General features: G+C 44.5%; 1 protein-coding gene and 1 long non-coding RNA gene across 2 annotated transcripts in view; one reads left to right on the forward strand and one right to left on the reverse strand.

Moving 5' to 3' along the window:
- Positions 1-12463, reverse strand: part of LOC141091928 (cholesterol 24-hydroxylase-like) — a 67896-nt gene extending 55433 nt beyond the window's left edge. The window contains exons 1-4 of the mRNA XM_073577715.1: positions 12387-12463; positions 10482-10552; positions 9519-9605; positions 2225-2363 (exon numbers count right to left, since the gene is read on the reverse strand). Of these exons, the coding sequence (XP_073433816.1) occupies positions 2225-2363; positions 9519-9605; positions 10482-10552; positions 12387-12419 (330 nt within the window). The 5' untranslated portion in view covers positions 12420-12463. The remainder of the gene's footprint in view (positions 1-2224; positions 2364-9518; positions 9606-10481; positions 10553-12386) is intronic.
- LOC141091929 (uncharacterized) overlaps positions 2557-19245 on the forward strand; it is a 58738-nt gene continuing 42049 nt past the window's right edge. The window contains exon 1 of the long non-coding RNA XR_012232623.1: positions 2557-2878. This is a non-coding gene — a long non-coding RNA (uncharacterized lncRNA). The remainder of the gene's footprint in view (positions 2879-19245) is intronic.

A 19245-nucleotide genomic window follows, 5' to 3' on the forward strand; every position in this document is an offset into this window, starting at 1 on the left:
ACTGTTTTATTGTGTATTAATATGTTAAACAATGTAATGATGTTTGTGTACTGTGTAAGTTATGTATCTCTATGGGCTAGAGTTAGAGATATGGAAATACAGCGATAGAGTAAGGTTTAGCAATAGTAATGGGTAATATATGGTTTTGTACAGTAGAGGGACACTGTAGATTAGAAGATAAGGTTAGGATAAGAAATGGTTTCAGCCGGAGTAGTGACAGTGTAGTTACTGGGCGGGGTCAGAATAGTGGCAGTTAGAGACACTCCCTGTTTTCAGTCAGTTAGAGTGTGGGACGAGGTGAAGTGAGGTTGCTGAGGTGAAAAATTCAAGAGAAATCCAGTGATCCAGGGCCTTGGGGGCTGGAAGTTATTTGGACACAAAGGAAAAAGTGCAGCAAGGAAGAAACAGCAACTTGGTTCAGCGGAAAATCCCAAAACGTCCGAGACCTACGGTCTGGAAAAGGTTTGAAAGCGGCATCCTTGATTTCGACCTCAGAGGTGAAAATGGGCAGGGAACCCCGGGCACGAACTAGCGTGGCTAAACAGGACGCTGTGGTACCGGAGGATACGGTACAGGAATAAAGAATGAGAGAAGAACAAGGGACTGCACAAAGGAAAGGAACTGTGATCATTGAGGAACACTGTGCAATGTCTGTCACTGGACTGGATATGTTAAGTAAAGTTATTTTGTTAAAAAAGACCTTGGACTCTGTAAATCACTGTGTGATGTCTGGAAACGGGACCCGGCAACCTGAGGAGAACTCTAACCTAAAAGTGAGTGAATTACACTGCACACACATCACACAGCATTTGGGATGTTTTAATTTCTTTGCGGGGTGCCAGGGTGTGCCGGAACAGCAGCGTCTCGCATTGACTACCACCCTGGTCACCTCACACAGCCTCTTCTTACCTTAGCCCTTCTGGTATCTCTAGTATTAGATCAAATACACAGGATAGACAGCAGCGTGAGCAGCCTCTTCTTACCTCAGTACTTCTGGTATCTCCAGTATTATATCAAATTGACAGAGTAGACAGTAGTGTGAGCAGCCTCTTCTTACCTCAGCACTTCCGGTATCTCCAGTATTTCATCAAATTGACAGAGTAGACAGTAGTGTGAATAGCCTCTTCTTACCTCAGCACTTCCGGTATCTCCAGTATTTCATCAAATTGACAGAGTAGACAGTAGTGTGAACAGCCTCTTCTTACCTCAGCACTTCCGGTATCTCCAGTATTTCATCAAATTGACAGAGTAGACAGTAGTGTGAACAGCCTCTTCTTACCTCAGCACTTCCGGTATCTCCAGTATTTCATCAAATTGACAGAGTAGACAGTAGTGTGAACAGCCTCTTCTTACCTCAGCACTTCCGGTATCTCCAGTATTTCATCAAATTGACAGAGTAGACAGCAGTGTGAACAGCCTTTTCTTACCTCAGCACCCTTGGTATCTACAGTATTACCTCAGATAGACAGGGTGGACAACAATGTGGGCAGCCTCATCTTATCTCAACACTCCTGGTATCTCCAGTAATGCCAGGTGGACAGCAGTGTCAGCAGCCTTTTCTTTTGTCATGAACCATTGTATCTCAAGTATTAGATGAGATTGACATGGTAGACAGCAGTCTGAGCAGCCTCTTCTTACCTGAGCACTTCGGATATCTCCAGTATTAGATCAGATAGTCAGGGAGAACAGAAGTGTGAGCAACCTCTTCTTACCTCAGAACTCCTGGTGTCTCCAATATTAGATCAGAATATCCACTAGGAGCACAACTTCCTACACATGAAGAGCTTCTACTGCACATGCTAAATGGGCCCCTGTTCTGATTACTAAAAGAATTACCTCCTTAGACAAAATCAATGGGATTTCCTAATTAAAGGTTTATAAAATCATGTTTGTTCTTTTTTTAGGAGAACCCCTTTAAGATGGCAATACCGTTTACTTAGAAGTCACTTAAAAATGACTCCTCTCCATACACATGCACACTCGACTTAGCTGAGCTTGCATGTATTGTGAATTGGGAGAGTGCAGTATGACACTGCCATGCACCTTTGGTGGTGCAATGTCTACAATGGGAACAAAAGGATGGAGAGTGGAAATTTAGAGAAGCCCATACACATAAGATGGTTGGCCAGTCAAGTACCGTAATTATAAATCAGATCCACACACGCAGTACAATGATGTCACCAGACCCAACTCACAATATTTGATATGAAATGTTCAGAGATACCTTAGCAATGATATCCAGCGTCACTCTACCAAACATTTGGTGCATTTTAATTTGCTGTTTCCAGTCGGCCATTTCTAATAGTTTATCCACCATATCTTCAGCTTTTTCGTTGAAAGTTTGCATTGATCCCATCAAAAAGCTGCAAATAAAGGGGCAAAATATATAATTTTACAGGTGCTAAAGTCTCCACATATACTGCAAGCAGGCTCGGTCTGGCCTGGCGGGGTAGCGGGTAAATGCCCGGTAGGCTCCAAGGGGTCGCTAGGGCCCTTTTAAAATACTGCCCCTTTAATGCTGTGGGCCCTTTAAAAGCGCGTCCCAGCATTTGCAGGAATGCGCGTGCACATTATAACATAGCGGGCGCCGGGCGTACCCCCTGTGAGGCCCGCTCTGGCGCGGCGTCGGGCGGACGCTGGCGCCTGGCTGGCTCTTGCTCCGGCGGCTACACAATGACTCACCGGCCCCCGGCTCCAGGACCTCTCCGCGTGACGTCGGTCACTGTGTTCTTGCTGGGCAGTGACATGGCACCGCGCTCTGCTTTCTGGCTGCTGGCTGGCTGGCTAATAGCTCTCTGCTCTCCCTGCTGCTCCCGCTCGGTCGCTCACTCCTACGCAGTGCAGCGCTGCTCTGCTCTCTCTCTGGCTGCCGGCTCCGGTGAGTAAAGTACTCTTGGGTGACCCTGACTCCTCAGTCTGTGTCCTTCTACTCCTCCTGTCAGTCTGACTCTGTCTCTGCCGGCTCTCGCTGTCCTGCAGTGCCGGCCCGGGCCCCGCTCTGTGGTGGTGTGTGATTGTGTTTGTGGGCTCCCTCTGTCATACTCCTGCCCTTCGGCCTGCCCTGTGTAGAGCTGCTCTGATGTCTCTGCACCCTCCCTGGTGATGGGGCCCCACTGAGAGGAAAAATAGGTTTCTGGGGCCCCACGCAACGGTGGTCGCCCCTATGCTGTGTTAATAGTACGTCACCATCCTCCCTGGAAGTGCCGGCTACCTGATGGGGTCCCACTGAGAGGGAAAATAGATTTCTGGGGGCCCCCACGGTGTTCGCCGATGCCTAAGTTGTATAACTTACACAGCATAGGCGTTAGCGACCACCGTGGGGGCCCCAGGAACCTATTTTTCCTTTCATTGTGGCCCCATCAGGTAGCCGGCACTTCCAGGGAGGATGGTGAGATACTATTACACTTACACTAAGTGTAATAGTATCTCACCATCCTCCCTGGAAGTGCCGGCTACCTGATGGGGCCACAATGAGAGGAAAAATAGGTTTCTGGGGGCCCCATGGTTGTCGCCTACGCAGTTTAATAGTATATTATTCTCATCGCCATGCTCCCTGGAAGCTGTGCCGGAGCAGAGGAGGCCATAGTATGCTGCATGGAGGAGCAGGGGGCCCATAATACTGTATGAAGGAGCAGGTGCCCCATAATACTGTATGGAGGAGCATTATATGGGGCCCATAACACTGTATGGCGGACTATGTGGTGCCCATAATACTGTATAGTGGACTATGTGGGTGCTCATAATACTGTACGGAGGACTATGTGGTTGCCCATAATACTGTATGGTGGACAATGTGGTTGCCCATAATACTGTATGGAGCACTATGTGGTTGCACAAAATACTGTATGGTGGACTATGTGGTGCCCATAATACTGTATGCTGGACTATGAGGTGCTCATAATACTGTATGGCGGACTATGTGGGTGCTCATAATACTGTATAGCAGACTATGTGGGTGCTCAAAATACTATATGGTGGACTATGTGGTTTCCCATAATACTGTATGGTGGACTATGTGGGTGCTCATAATACTGTATGGAGGACTATGTGGTTGCCCATAATACTGTATGGCGGACTATGTGGTTGCCCATAATACTGTATGGCGGACTATGTGGTTGCCCATAATACTGTATGGTGGACTATGTGGTTGCCCATAATACTGTATGGTGGACTATGTGGATGCTCATAATACTGTATGGTGGACTATGTGGGTGCTCATGATACTGTATGGAGGACTATGTGGTTGCCCATAATACTGTATGGTGGACAATGTGGTTGCCCATAATACTGTATGGTGGACAATGTGGTTGCCCATAATACTGTATGGTGGACAATGTGGTTGCCCATAATACTGTTTGGTGGACAATGTGGTTGCCCATAATACTGTATGGTGGACAATGTGGTTGCCCATAATACTGTATGGCGGACTATGTGGTTGCCCATAATACTGTATGGCGGACTATGTGGTTGCCCATAATACTGTATGGCGGACTATGTTGTTGCCTATAATACTGTATGGTGGACTATGTGGTTGCCCATAATACTGTATGTTGGACTATGTGGATGCTCATAATACTGTATGGTGGACTATGTGGGTGCTCATGATACTGTATGGAGGACTATGTGGTTGCCCATAATACTGTATGGTGGACAATGTGGTTGCCCATAATACTGTATGGTGGACAATGTGGTTGCCCATAATACTGTATGGCGGACTATGTGGTTGCCCATAATACTGTATGGCGGACTATGTGGTTGCCCATAATACTGTATGGTGGACTATGTGGTTGCCCATAATACTGTATGGTGGACTATGTGGATGCTCATAATACTGTATGGTGGACTATGTGGGTGCTCATGATACTGTATGGCGGACTATGTGGTTGCCCATAATACTGTATGGCGGACTATGTGGTTGCCCATAATACTGTATGGCGGACTATGTTGTTGCCCATAATACTGTATGGCGGACTATGTTGTTGCCCATAATACTGTATGGCGGACTATGTGGTTGCCTATAATACTGTATGGCGGACTATGTGAGTGCTCATAATACTGTATGGAAGACTATGTGGTTTCCCATAATACTGTATGGCGGACTATGTGGTGCCCATAATACTGTATGCTGGACTATGAGGTGCCCATAATACTGTATGGTGGACTATGTGGGTGCTCATAATACTGTATGGTGGACTATGTGGGTGCTCAAAATACTATATGGCAGACTATGTGCTTTCCCATAATACTGTATGGTGGACTATGTGGGTGCTCATAATACTGTATGGCGGACTATGTGGTTGCCCATATTACTGTATGGCGGACTATGTGGTTGCCCATAATACTGTATGGAGGACTATGTGGTTGCCCATAATACTGTATGCTGGACTATGAGGTGCCCATAATACTGTATGGCGGACTATCTCACTTCCAGGGAGGATGGTGAGATACTATTACACTTAGTGTAAGTGTAATAGTATCTCACCATCCTCCCTGGAAGTGCCGGCTACCTGATGGGGCCACAATGAGAGTAAAAATAGGTTTCTGGGGGCCCATGTTGGTCGCCTATGCAGTGTGTAATAGTATATCATAATCTCACCATCCTCCCTGGAATGCCGGCTACCTGATGGGGCCACAATGAGAGGAAAAATAGGTTTCTGGGGGCCCCATGGTTGTCGCTTACGCAGTTTAATAGTATATCATTCTCATCACCATGCTCCCTGGAAGCTGTGCCGGAGCAGAGGAGGCCATAGTATGCTGCATGGAGGAGCAGGGGGCCCATAATACTGTATGAAGGAGCAGGTGCCCCATAATACTGTATGGAGGAGCATTATATGGGGCCCATAACACTGTATGGCGGACTATGTGGTGCCCATAATACTGTATAGTGGACTATGTGGGAGCTCATAATACTGTATGGTGGACTATGTGGTTGCCCATAATACTGTATGGTGGACTATGTGGTTGCCCATAATACTGTATGGAGCACTATGTGGTTGCCCATAATACTGTATGTTGGACTATGTGGTGCCCATAATACTGTATGCTGGACTATGAGGTGCTTATAATACTGTATGGCGGACTATGTAGGTGCTCATAATACTGTATAGCAGACTATGTGGGTGCTCAAAATACTATATGGCGGACTATGTGGTGCCCATAATACTGTATGCTGGACTTTGAGGTGCCCATAATACTGTATGGTGGACTATGTGGTTGATCATAATACTGTATGGTGGACAATGTGGTTGCCCATAATACTGTATGGAGGACTATGTGGGTGCTCATAATACTGTATGGAGGACTATGTGGGTGCTCATAATACTGTATGGAGGACTATGTGGTTGATCATAATACTGTATGGTGGACAATGTGGTTGCCCATAATACTGTATGGTGGACTATGTGGGTGCTCATAATACTGTATGGAGGACTATGTGGTTGCCCATAATACTGTATGGCGGACTATATGGTTGCCCATAATACTGTATGGCGGACTATGTGGTTGCCCATAATACTGTATGGCGGACTATGTGGTTGCCCATAATACTGTATGATGGACTATGTGGGTGCTCATAATACTGTATGGCGGACTATGTGCTTTCCCATAATACTGTATGATGGACTATGTGGGTGCTCATAATACTGTATGGCGGACTATGTGGTTGCCCATATTACTGTATGGTGGACTATGTGGCTGCCCATAATACTGTATGGCAGACTATGTGGTGCCCATAATACTGTATGCTGGACTATGAGGTGCCCATAATACTGTATGGCGGACCATGTGGGTGCTCATAATACTGTATGGTGGACTATGTGGGTGCTCAAAATACTATATGGCAGACTATGTGCTTTCCCATAATACTGTATGGTGGACTATGTGGGTGCTCATAATACTGTATGGCGGACTATGTGGTTGCCCATATTACTGTATGGCGGACTATGTGGTTGCCCATAATACTGTATGGTGGACTATGTGTGTGCTAATAATACTGTATGGAGGACTATGTGGTTGCCCATAATACTGTATGGTGGACAATGTGGTTGCCCATAATACTGTATGGCGGACTATGTGGTGCCCATAATACTGTATTCTGGACTATGAGGTGCCCATTATACTGTATGGCAGACTATGTGGGTGCTCATAATATTGTATGTTGGACTATGTGGTTGCCCATAATATTGTATGGCGGACTATGTGGACCCAATCGGCAGAATGTGGAGCTTTTATCCCCATTAGACTGGAGTGGCATGTCTGACTTGATCACTGATCCATTCATTCCCTCAGCGGCTGAACTTGTTTTTTTATAGAAGACCCAAAGAGAATGAATGGAGCTTCGGTCAGATATCCCACCTGCCACTCCATTTTAAAATGGGGATAAGTGTCCTGTCAGGGATAAAACTTCCTCATTCTTCCAATCGGTGCAGTTTCTAATGGTCGGACCTAAGCGATCACCTATCCTGTGGAGCCCATGGATCGGTGATAACTTGTTTTAACCAAAGAACCCCATTAATGTAAGCTACTGTAATTATACATCCCAGTTATGGGAGCGCACAGTAGATGTGCAGGAGCCGCCTGTGTTTTACAGCCAATGCTCCATTATAATGGGGATAATGACTGACAGATATTTGCATATAACTGTAGGGTGGGCCCCTAGAGTCCATTCCCCTGGTGGGCCCAGACACCCCAGTCCGACCCTGACTGTAAGTAATATTTAGGTGGACTGGTAGGAGTTGTCTATTATATTCTAATCTTGGACATTCTGGATATTGATGAAATATGGCCTCATACATGGTGTAGCAGAGCCAGGTAGGACAGAGTTAAGTCCTAGCTCTGCAGGATTTGATTAGATGTACCTGACTGTGTTCACTAGGTATGTCAGTCTACTGGATGAAGCAGAGTCAAGTCTGCTTGAGCTTGTGAATGACCAGCCAAGATGTGAGCTGTAGCTTGAAGTGAGATGTGCTGGAGTTTCTCTTTGAATAGAGACTACATGGGTCAACTAGGAAAGCTGCGCCGTCTGTGTGTTGGAGCTGCAGAGAAACATGTGGAAGCTCCAGGCTGTTTAGTGAGAACAGTGCATGGAGTTGAATACTTCTGTTTGGCGCTGGAAGCTGCTGAAGCTCAAGCTGAAGGGGATACCGACACGTGGTATAACCGTCTGTACCTCTTCTGTGTATAAAGTTTGCTCCGGAAGAAAGGACTGTTTGAGTGAGCCCGTACTAATATGTGTCTGTTAAATGAATTGATAATTTGCTTTGATCCTTTGTGCTCAGAAGAGGCTGTTTCTGCTTTTAAATCTCTTGAAGTTTTATGAAACCAATAAAACTGCGCCTCTTTGGACCAAACCACATTGCCTATGTGATTTCTACCTAATGCCTACCTGAGAGAGTGAATCCCTACAATGGTTATGATTACATCACTACTGGTTGGTACTTAAAAGGGCTTACCAGTCATTTTAGCAATGTGACAGTAGGAAAGCAAACTTAGAAAAGAAAAAAAGAAGGCATATTTACCACCAGAATCCACCCTTGTTCCAGTGCCACCACTGCAACAATGTACACCAGACTGGAAGCAGTGACATCCCAACCACCAGTGACCTGACTGCAGCTCAGCAGTGGCTTCAGGAGTCTGATGACTGGTGGGTATGACATCTTCTCTTGCAGTCTAGCGGGTGCTATTAAAGTGGTAGCGTTGGAGATGGATTCTAGGAGTAAGTATACCTTTTTGTTTTCTAAAGTCGGCAGAATCAATCTCCACTACAACACTGCTGATCCAACAGTCACCAACAGACTGTAAAAAATTATGCTCCGACCACTAATGACCTGATCCTGCAGCCATTCAGCAGTCCAGTTACTGATGGAAATGACATTATCGCCTCTGTTTCAGCAGAAACCATTGAAACGGCAGTGCTGGAGTTGAGGATGGATTCTGGGAATGAATGACCTTTATTTTCTTTGCTAAGGTTGGGAGAAATCATCCCCACTTTACCACTGCTGATCCTACAATCTTCACAGTGTGGAAGCAATGATGTCCCGACCAACAGAGACCTAACCTAATCCTACAGCCAGTCAGTAGCTGGTGGTCATAACATTCTTTCTTCCAGTCTGGCAGAGACCACAAGGATATGGATTCACGGAGAAAGTATGTCTACATTCTATATTTTCTAAGGATGGTTTCCCACTGTTACGCTTTTAAAAAGACCAGAAAACCCCTTTAAAGGGTTCCATACACTTTGGATCTATGTTGGCCAAACCCATCAATTTTGTCTGGAATGGGTGACCATTTAATGTTCTTTTAACTTTCCCTGACAAATGATGTCGGGGAACAAGAATTAGGCATGTTGAAATTTAATACCCAATCAACATAATCTGTTGGGGAAGAGCTGGGAGAGCCCATACACATTAAACTGTCAGCAAATTAGGCAATATTATCGTTTTCTGTTGACATTAGTCTTATATGTACGGGGGTCTTTAAGTCTTAGGTTTTGCCAACAGTGCTGACTCAAAAGTACTTACCTTTTGCTGAATGCTGGATCCATAAGTCTCCTTTGTTTGTGCCAGTGGTCATAATCCACATCTGTTAGCAAACTTTTACCCATAAATCTGAAAGTAGGAATTGAGACAGTAAAAAGAAACATGTGAATACTAGTATTGAGATTACATGTCAAAGGGGATGTGCTGCAGAGGACCAGAGAAGATGGAAGTCTGCAGAGACGGGCTGTGAATGAGAAAAGTCATCATGGCGCCTGGACAGGATGAAGAAGAAAAGAAAGAGAACGACTCCAGAAACAATGTTATCTATAAGGTACCTGGATGTAATTTTTTTTTGTTGTGATACTGATCTTTTCCCAAAATTCTGAAAGTAGGAATTACCACAGTAGAGTAAATAAAATTGAAAAAATATGTGAAAACTAGTATTGAGGTAACATGTCAACTATGAGATCACAAGAAGTTGGATGTTAGTCTACTGCATATTAAGGAAATAACAGAAGTGAGTCAAGAAGGCCCGAACACTTCAACACTGGAATACGGTGGACTTGAGTGTTCCGCTAAGTCCCAAAACCTCCATAAAGGGTCACCAGGGCAAGGAAATGGGCAATGTACAACAAAAAACTTTTCATATCTTACAAGAAAATGGACATTGATGTATTACCATTGGCTGCACAGTATCCCATGATATCATAGAAGTCTGGGCCACATTCATCTTCCTAGATATATATTTTGGGTTCATCTGGGTAAAGTGACAATTTAGTTAACAGTTCAGTGAACTTAGATCTACTGTAGGTTGAGCTTTCTCAGTCCAAATCCAAAGTCTTCACTGATACCACCTGATGTGATGTTTAAAGTAATTATGGTATTTTTATATGACAGTGGGGTCATTTTGCACCAATGTCGAAGTACAACTTTATCGCCTCTGTTTGACAAACTTTAGTAATCAAAATTCTAGATATTACTATAACTATGATGACCAATTGTTACCTCGCTCCAAATATGAAATGCAGACGTACATAGAAATCATCTTTGGTGTATTTTGGTGACAATAAGAATTCCTATAAAAAAATAAACATCGAGCATGAGCATACAACGGAGGATCCAACTGATAAGTACAACCAGTGCTACACAAGAGGGGAAACAAAAGGTTTTAATTTACAAAACGAAGTTTGAATAAGTGCTGTCTTAAGGATCTTTGGTTGCCTTTTGCTGTCAGAGGTAGAGGTTTTCTCAGTTTAACCATTTGCATTACACAGATGCTAGCTAAAAGTAGGCTTTAGAAAAACTGTAAAATATTGTAAACCTGGCCTCTTCCGTCACCAACATCAGCTCAAATCTATGACCCCGCTGGTAGCTTCATGATGTGGGTTTGAGAGGCAGCAGAGGGCATAAAAGTCATCAATGCTCTGCTGACTCCACAATGGCAAAGTCCAAACCTCCTTTGGTATTAATGTAAGGCTGTGTGTGGCGTTAACCATGGGTGAGGTACTCATCTCTCACACCACAGCAGATTACATGAAGGTGGAGGTCCTGGCTGGGTGTGTAAGGTTGTGGGGGGGCAGTACGTCCTTGCAGACCTCATGTAACCAATGTTGTTAGTTGGCCAGGAACAGATGTTTAACAGTTCAATGAGGGAGACCACCAGTTGAAAATAAACCTTTTACTGAATATTAACTTGGTGAGGATCATATGCAGGATATAGGGGGTAAATATCTTCTCAAATGTTTCTTTCACAATACGCAACATTTTCCTCACACAAATTCAATCCTTTTCTCTTCTCTCTGCTTACTTGGTCTTCACTATTCCTTACTACTTCAACACAACCCAGCTCAGTTCAGATAGCAAGAGTCCTTACTCAACCCACAGTTCCATGTCTTCTTTTGCCCTCTAGGGAGCTATGGTGCCTGTATGTTGGGTACTTATCTTCTCTTCTACTGATGTTCTGGAACTCCCGCTCAGGGCACTCTCTCCGTCTTACATACTCTGTCCCTTCTAGGCCGTTACCTTTACGAGTTATAGACTCTAGGCCGAACTGCTAGGAGTCCTCTCCTTGAAATCTTCTCCGGAAATTCAAAGTGTGACTCAGTTACTTTCCTTGTTTTTGCTCCAGATCACGCTACACCTGTCTCTCTGTCTCTTCTCATGGCTAAAGATATCCACGAAGTGTGGTACTGCTCATTCTGGACCTTAGGTCCTCTTAGTATACACTATGGGCTCTTTCTGTCATTAAACTTTGTCTCCCCCTTCAATTTAGCCCCATTCCACTCTGGGTTAGTCCCAACCATTAACTCTCACTCTCCCTACTGTCCAATGTAATGTTACCTGCCAGGAGAACATTACCTGCCTGACTGCATTGTGCCTGCTGTAAAGTTTGGTGGAGGACGATAATGCTGTGGGGATGTATTTCAGGGATGGTCCTTTAGTTCCAGTGAAAAGAAACCATACTGCTTAAACATGCAATACATTTTGGAAAATTATAGCATCCTGCTTTGTGGGAACAGTTTGGAGAAGGCTCTTTCCTATTTCCTGTGACTGTACCCAGTGCACAGGGTCCATACAGAAATGGTTGAGGGAGATGGTGTGAAAGAACATGAATAGCCGCACAGAGCCTGGACCTCAACCTCAACTAAGATGTTTGGTATGAACCAGGTGGAGGTTGTGAGTCAGGTCTCTCCTCCAACATCAGTGTCTGTCACCACAAATGCTCATCTGGATGAATGGGGGATAATTCCCACAAACCCTGTTAAAATCTTGTAGATAGGCTTCAAAGAAGAGCAAAAGCTGTTATAGCTGCAAAGGAAGTCAGAAAATGAGAGGTTAGAAAAGCTCTTGAAGGTGGGATGTGGAGGGGGCACAATAATTGGGTACATGTAAAACTGTTTGATAGCTTACCTTAACACCTTCAGGGCTAATAACCCAGACCATCACCTTGTGTATCGCATTAAGGCGTATTACAGGACCATACTTCTCAATCCTAGAAAATCAATAGTAAATTGAAACATGAATACTTTTGTGTGTGTGTATGTGTATATATATATATATATATATATATTAATCTAGAATTATAATGTAGAAATAAATCATGTGTGGATCTGGGACTGAAAACATTATCAAGAACAGTCTTTTTAAAGGAGGTTTACAGGTAACTTTTATGGTCGGCTTTAGGAAGGGAACCAAGTCTTCATTATAAGTAAAAAGTCAACTATACATTAATTCTATATCCAAAAAGACAAAAGAAGTTAAGCCATAAAATACATAACCTTTATTAAAGCACAATGGCCAAACAATAAAAACACAATAAAAGGAGATGCATTACCCCCTGGGACGAAGCTAGAGTGAAACGCGCGTCGGGGACTGTGCCTTATAAGGTTGTATGTTTCCTTTATGCACTCTGCACTTTATATACTATGTGAGCTGCTGAGATCACTGCAATGTGGACATTGCTTACTATGTTAGCACTAGCTTTACTTAGCTGCTATTTGCACTGTATGCCATACATGCATTATATATTGTACACATATTGGTCAGTGTTTACACTTTATATTTTACTCATTTTGTGAGGTTTTTTCATATTGGGAGACCTACGGTGTATATTTTTGGTATGTGCTGCTAGTTATGTACATGCATTGTGCACTAATTTATTAGTAGTGGTGAGATAACTGTACATGTGAAATATCTTTCGTTACCACTTCTTGCAGAGTGGATATAGAGTTTACCATGTAGGCAGTTTTTTATTAGTATTCACTATGATATTATACTAAGTTTACTCTTGTACTTCCTACTGGTATCTGTCTACCACATGGTAATATATGTACATACTTACCTTGTTTGGCTTTATTGGACTTGCATCTCCTTTTATTGTGTTTTTATTGTTTGACCATTGTGCTTTAATAAAGGTTATGTATTTTATGGCTTAACTTCTTTTGTCTTTTTGGATATAGTTGCATTTGTGAAGTGCCATTCCTGTTAGGCCCTATTATTTGGATATATTATACATTAATTCTGCTTATTATTTAGAAGAAGGAGCTAGATAGACCCCAAAAATAAGTTTTTCCCTTCAGTCATTAGGAGCAAGTATAGGTAATATCCAAGAGGGATCCTACACCTGTATAGACAGGTGTGTGCCTGTACAAATTATTATTATTGTGCAGTTGTATAGCGCCATTTATTCCATGGCGCTTTACATGTGAAAAGGGGAAATATAGACAAGTATAATAAACATGTGTAAGACAAGGAACACGCAAGTACAGTCTACAGGTCAAGTCCTATCAGTTTAATTAAACACAGCTGGATTCCAATGAAGGAGTAGAACCATCTCAAGGAGGATCACAAGGAAATGGACAGCATGTGACTTAATATGAGTGTCTGAGCAAAGGGTCTGAATACTTATGACCATGTGATAGTTCAGTTTTTCCTTTTTAATAAATTTGCAAAAATGTCGACATTTCTGTTTTTTTTCAGTCAAGATGGGGTGCAGAGTGTACATTAATGAGAAAAAAAATGAACTTTTTTGAATTTACCAAATGGCTGCAATGAAACAAAGAGTGAAAATTTAAAGGGGTCTGAATACTTTTCGTACCCACTGTAAATTGAGGCTCTGATCGGCTCCATTCGAACTAAAGAAGTCAAAACATAAGGAGGACATTAATTTTAAATTACCGTCATCTGATCCTATCAATATCAGTTTGATGGGTCTACTATCTAATATGTATGGGGGTCTTAACTTTTCCTAATAGCAAATATCATGGGAAAGAAGGATGGTGCTGTTGGATTTCAACATGCCCTATCATTTTGATTTCAGGGTAGATAAAACGCGAGATCAGAAATGCCATATTGAACTATATATCATTCAATGTGATGTTGATACAACTGGATCTTTGGGTGAAGCAGGAATCATAAGCCCCCTGCCCCACCACCCTCTGTCCTTCTGCAGAGCTACAGCTTACAAGTCATCAGTGTCACGGCGTAGGCGTCCTAATGATGTCCCCGTATTGCGCTGCCGTTGCTGGCCAGATTTATGTGTCGGCGAGATGACTCAGCCCCTTGTATATAAACTTAGCATGAAGAAGGTAATATTATTTTTTGGGTGCATAATTACTTATTGAGGGGGTACTAGTATTTACTTAACAGGGTATTCAGGGGACATTATTTGATTGAAAGGGGGATGCAGGGAGTACTAATACATGTCTTGCCCCATGCACTGGAAAGCCACACTACGCCATTGCTTGTGAGTACAAATTAATTTGGCATTGAAATATTGAAATACAACTTTCCCTAGACAAGAAACATTGCGGGAGATTCGGAAAACCCACATATAAATCAGATAGTTGGCAGAATTGGCTATCTTTTCTCAAATGTGTAAGGAGGCCTTAAGGTTTAAGGATAAAGACCCTGGTGACAAGTGATTAGCTCAAAAGTCCCCTCCAAATGTAGGACCTTGGTGGCCAAATATGTTGTGGAAGCTAAATCTCCTATTCGACCAGTGTGAGCTTGAGTGATCCTAAAGGGCAGTCGGTAAACCAATGGAGGATTTTTCTTCTAACTTGATACTTACTTTGACTTACGTTGTATGAAATAACTTGATATCTACTTGGACTTTCATTGTGGAGAAGTTATCGGTATGAGATGAGGATAAAAAACGCTTTAGCTTTCAATTTGGAATTGGGTTCTTCATGGTCCCCATGGACTAATAATTAGCCTGCCCCTAGTGTAGGGCACATTATGTATAATTTAGCAAAGGATAAGGATGGAAAGAATAAGAAGGGACAGGATGAGAGAACTTTGAACGGTCATCATAATCAAGGTGAATACCTAAAGGTTAATACTCATAAAACTAATCCTTTGATACATTGAGTAAATATTTGGCATTAAGATACATACCACTCAAAGAAGGGGTCATAAATGATCTCTTTATTTTCCATCATCCTAACTAATGCGCCTGCGTGTCCCAAGAAGAAACTGCAAATAAAATAAAACACAAAATTTAAATTACCTATATCAATACAGGTACTGTATTACTATTTTGTTACAAGTAAGGCAAGTTTCACACTAGCTTTCGTGGGCGCAACGCAGGGCCGCCGCTAAGCCCCGTCCCCGGCCGCTCCCCCTCCGGTCAGTTCCTCCTCTGATCGCATGAGGCTGCATGCGATCAACGTATCCTATATTTAGCATTGGATACGCTGATCGTGTGCTGACCGTGCGCTGGTCTGATTTTCCTGGTGCTGCGGCCAGAGCACAAAAATGCAACACAGCGCGTTTTTTGTGCGCTGGGCACAGCGCCAGCAAAATCAGAGAAGCGCACGGTCAGCGCATGATCAGCGAATCCAATGCTAAATATAGGATACGCTGATCGCATGCAGCCTCATGCGATCAGAGGAGGAACTGACCGGAGGGGGAGCGGCCGGGGACGGGGCTTAGCGGCGACCCTGCGCTGCGCCCACGAACGCTAGTGTGAAACTAGCCTAAGAAGGCTAAAATGACCAATAATCTCTATCAACACTGTTCATCTACAGACAGATTTGAGATATTGATGAGAGGCAAAAGTCCATAATAACAAAGCAATAGACGAATGCTAATAATATAGAAAGTGCTTTGTAAATAGGATTCAGTTCTCTAGCAAAAGCTTACATGGTGCACAATGAAGAAGGATCAGTCAGCAACGATTCTCAATACCAATATTTTTACGGATTACATTTAGCCGCAGTGTTGTGAGCGAGATGTCACAAAGTCATATTCAAGTGCATGCAGACGAAATCTGCGGGGTAAATTAACCACTTCTGCAGATTTTCTGTCGAAGGTATCATCACAGATTTGCATTCCATAGGGCAAAATATGTGCTTATTTTCGGCAATAAAATCTGTCGCTGTTTCATTTTTTTAGGGGGGAGAGGAATCTAAGTTTGTGTTACGCATTGCATATTTGCTAACAAAAAACCACAGAGAATGGCGGAGAAAAAACGAGCAGGAGTCAGTGGTGAAAAAGATATATATATATATATATATATATATATAATCAACAGTATATAAAATAATACTAAAAAATAGTAATTTTATAAATAACCTTTATTGATTAATGGCACAAAAAAACACATAATACCAGTGCATAATATAATAAAATAAGCAAGACACATAACCGCAGATGGATATACAAAGGACTCCATATGTGCAAAAATCTTATAAATAAAATATTAAAATGATGGAGACCCATCCAGTAAATGAATGCATAGGCTTAAGTAATGCAAACAGGTAAATTGCACAAAAACCCACAAGGTCCTAATAAAGTGTATATATAACCATAATAAGTAAAAACCGTGTGCAGCAATAGTACAAAAATAAAAGGGATTATGGCTGAAGTGAACACCACACAAGGTGAAACCAGTGCTATTATTTGGGCAAATATACCTATAAGCTGTAAAAATAGGAAGCGGTGTGCCGGCAAGAACGCGCCACGACGCGCGTTTTGGATTTAGTCTCCTTCGTCAGTTATTGCACTGGTTTCACCTTGCATGGCGTTCACTTCAGCCATAATCCCAACGGATCCATCGCCCATAGGCGTCCATTATAGCACATGGCGGAAAGCGACAGATCCGTTACTATCCGCTGTTTCAACGCAGGCAAAAAACGTTCCATTGTCTGTCCACACAAGACAGCGGACGACAAAATTATAACGGATCTGCCAAAAAAAATGGCGGATCTGATTTTTTTTCTAAAAACGGCGGATTTTGACTGACGTCAAACAACTGAAGTGAGAAAGAGGCCTTATGAGCTGCTGTCACCTGTAACGTGCGCTCCCCTCCCCCACAGTGTAAGCAGCAGAGGGAGATAGATGACTCCCTGCTGCAGCTGCAATGGTTGAAGGAGGGCCCCCCTGCAAGCCTAAAAATAAGTGTAAATGGGGGGCCTTTAGTCTGGGGAGGGGGAGGGGCTAAGTTACTCCCCCTGTATCACCCTGACTGCACTACCTCCCCCTGTATCACTCTGACTGCGCCACCTCCCCCTGTATCACCCTGACTGCGCCACCTCCCCCTATATCACCCTGACTGCGCCACCTCCCCCTGTATCACCCTGACTGAGCCCCTCTACCCCTGTACCACCCCTGACTGCGCCACCTCCCCCTGTATCATCCTGATTGAGCCTCTTTCCCCCTGTATTATTTCTGACTGAACTACCTCCCCCTGTATCACCCCTCACTGACTGTCTCCTCCCTCTATATCACCCCTGACTGCGCCACCTCCCCCTGTATCACCATGACTGCACCACCTCCCCCTGACTGCACCACCCCTCCCTGTACCACCCTGACTGCACCACCACCCTCTGTATCACCCTGACTTCGCCACCTCCATCTGTATCACACTGACTGATCCCCTTTCTCACTGTATTACCCCTGACTGACTGCATCACCTCCCCCTGTATCACCCTGACTGTGCCACCTCCCCCTGTATCACCCTGACTGCACCATCTCCCTCTGTATCACACTGACTGTGCTACCTCCCTCTGTATCACACAGACTGAGCCCCTCTCTCACTGTATTACCCCTGACTGACTGCATCACCTCCCCCTGTATCAGCCTGACTGTACCACCTCCGTCTGTATCACACTGACTGCGCCACCTCCCTGTATCACACTGACTGAGCCCCTGTCTCACTGTATTATTCCTGACTGACTGCATCACCTCCCCCTGTATAACCCTGACTGCGCCACCTCCCCCTGTATCACCCCTCTCACTGTATTACCCCTGACTGACTGCATCACCTCCCCCTGTATCACCCTGACTGCGCTCCTCCCCCTGTATCACCCTGACTGCGCTCCTCCCCCTGTATCACCCTGACTGCGCTCCTCCCCCTGTATCACCCTGACTGTGCCACCTCCCTCTGTATCACCCTGACTGCACCACCTCCCTCTGTATCACACTGACTGAGCCCCTCTCTCACTGTATTACCCCTGACTGACTGCACCACCTCCCTCTGTATCACCCTGACTGCGCCTCCTCCCTCTATATCACCATGACTGCGCCACCTTCCCCTGTATCACCCTGACTGCACCACCTCCTTCTGTATCACCCTGACTGTGCCACCTCCCCCTGTATCACCCTGACTGCACCACCTCCCTCTGTATCACACTGACTGAGCCCCTCTCTCACTGTATTACCCCTGACTGACTGCACCACCTCCCTCTGTATCACCCTGACTGCGCCATCTCCCTCTATATCACCATGACTGCGCCACCTTCCCCTGTATCACCCTGACTGCACCACCTCCTTCTGTATCACCCTAACTGTGCCACCTCCCTCTGTATCATACAGACAGTGCCCCTCTCTCACTGTATTACCCCTGACTGACTGCGCCACCTCCCCCTGTATCACCCTGACTGCGCCACCTCCCCCTGTATCACCCTGACTGAGCCCCTCTACCCCTGTACCACCCCTGACTGCGCCACCTCCCCCTGTATCATCCTGATTGAGCCTCTTTCCCCCTGTATTATTTCTGACTGAACTACCTCCCCCTGTATCACCCCTCACTGACTGTCTCCTCCCTCTATATCACCCCTGACTGCGCCACCTCCCCCTGTATCACCATGACTGCACCACCTCCCCCTGACTGCACCACCCCTCCCTGTACCACCCTGACTGCACCACCACCCTCTGTATCACCCTGACTTCGCCACCTCCATCTGTATCACACTGACTGAGCCCCTTTCTCACTGTATTACCCCTGACTGACTGCATCACCTCCCCCTGTATCACCCTGACTGTG

Source organism: Dendrobates tinctorius, unplaced genomic scaffold (genome assembly GCF_039654945.1).
Source record: "Dendrobates tinctorius isolate UK_male_01 unplaced genomic scaffold, ASM3965494v1 ptg000057l, whole genome shotgun sequence".
NCBI classification, from domain to species: Eukaryota; Metazoa; Chordata; class Amphibia; order Anura; family Dendrobatidae; genus Dendrobates; species Dendrobates tinctorius.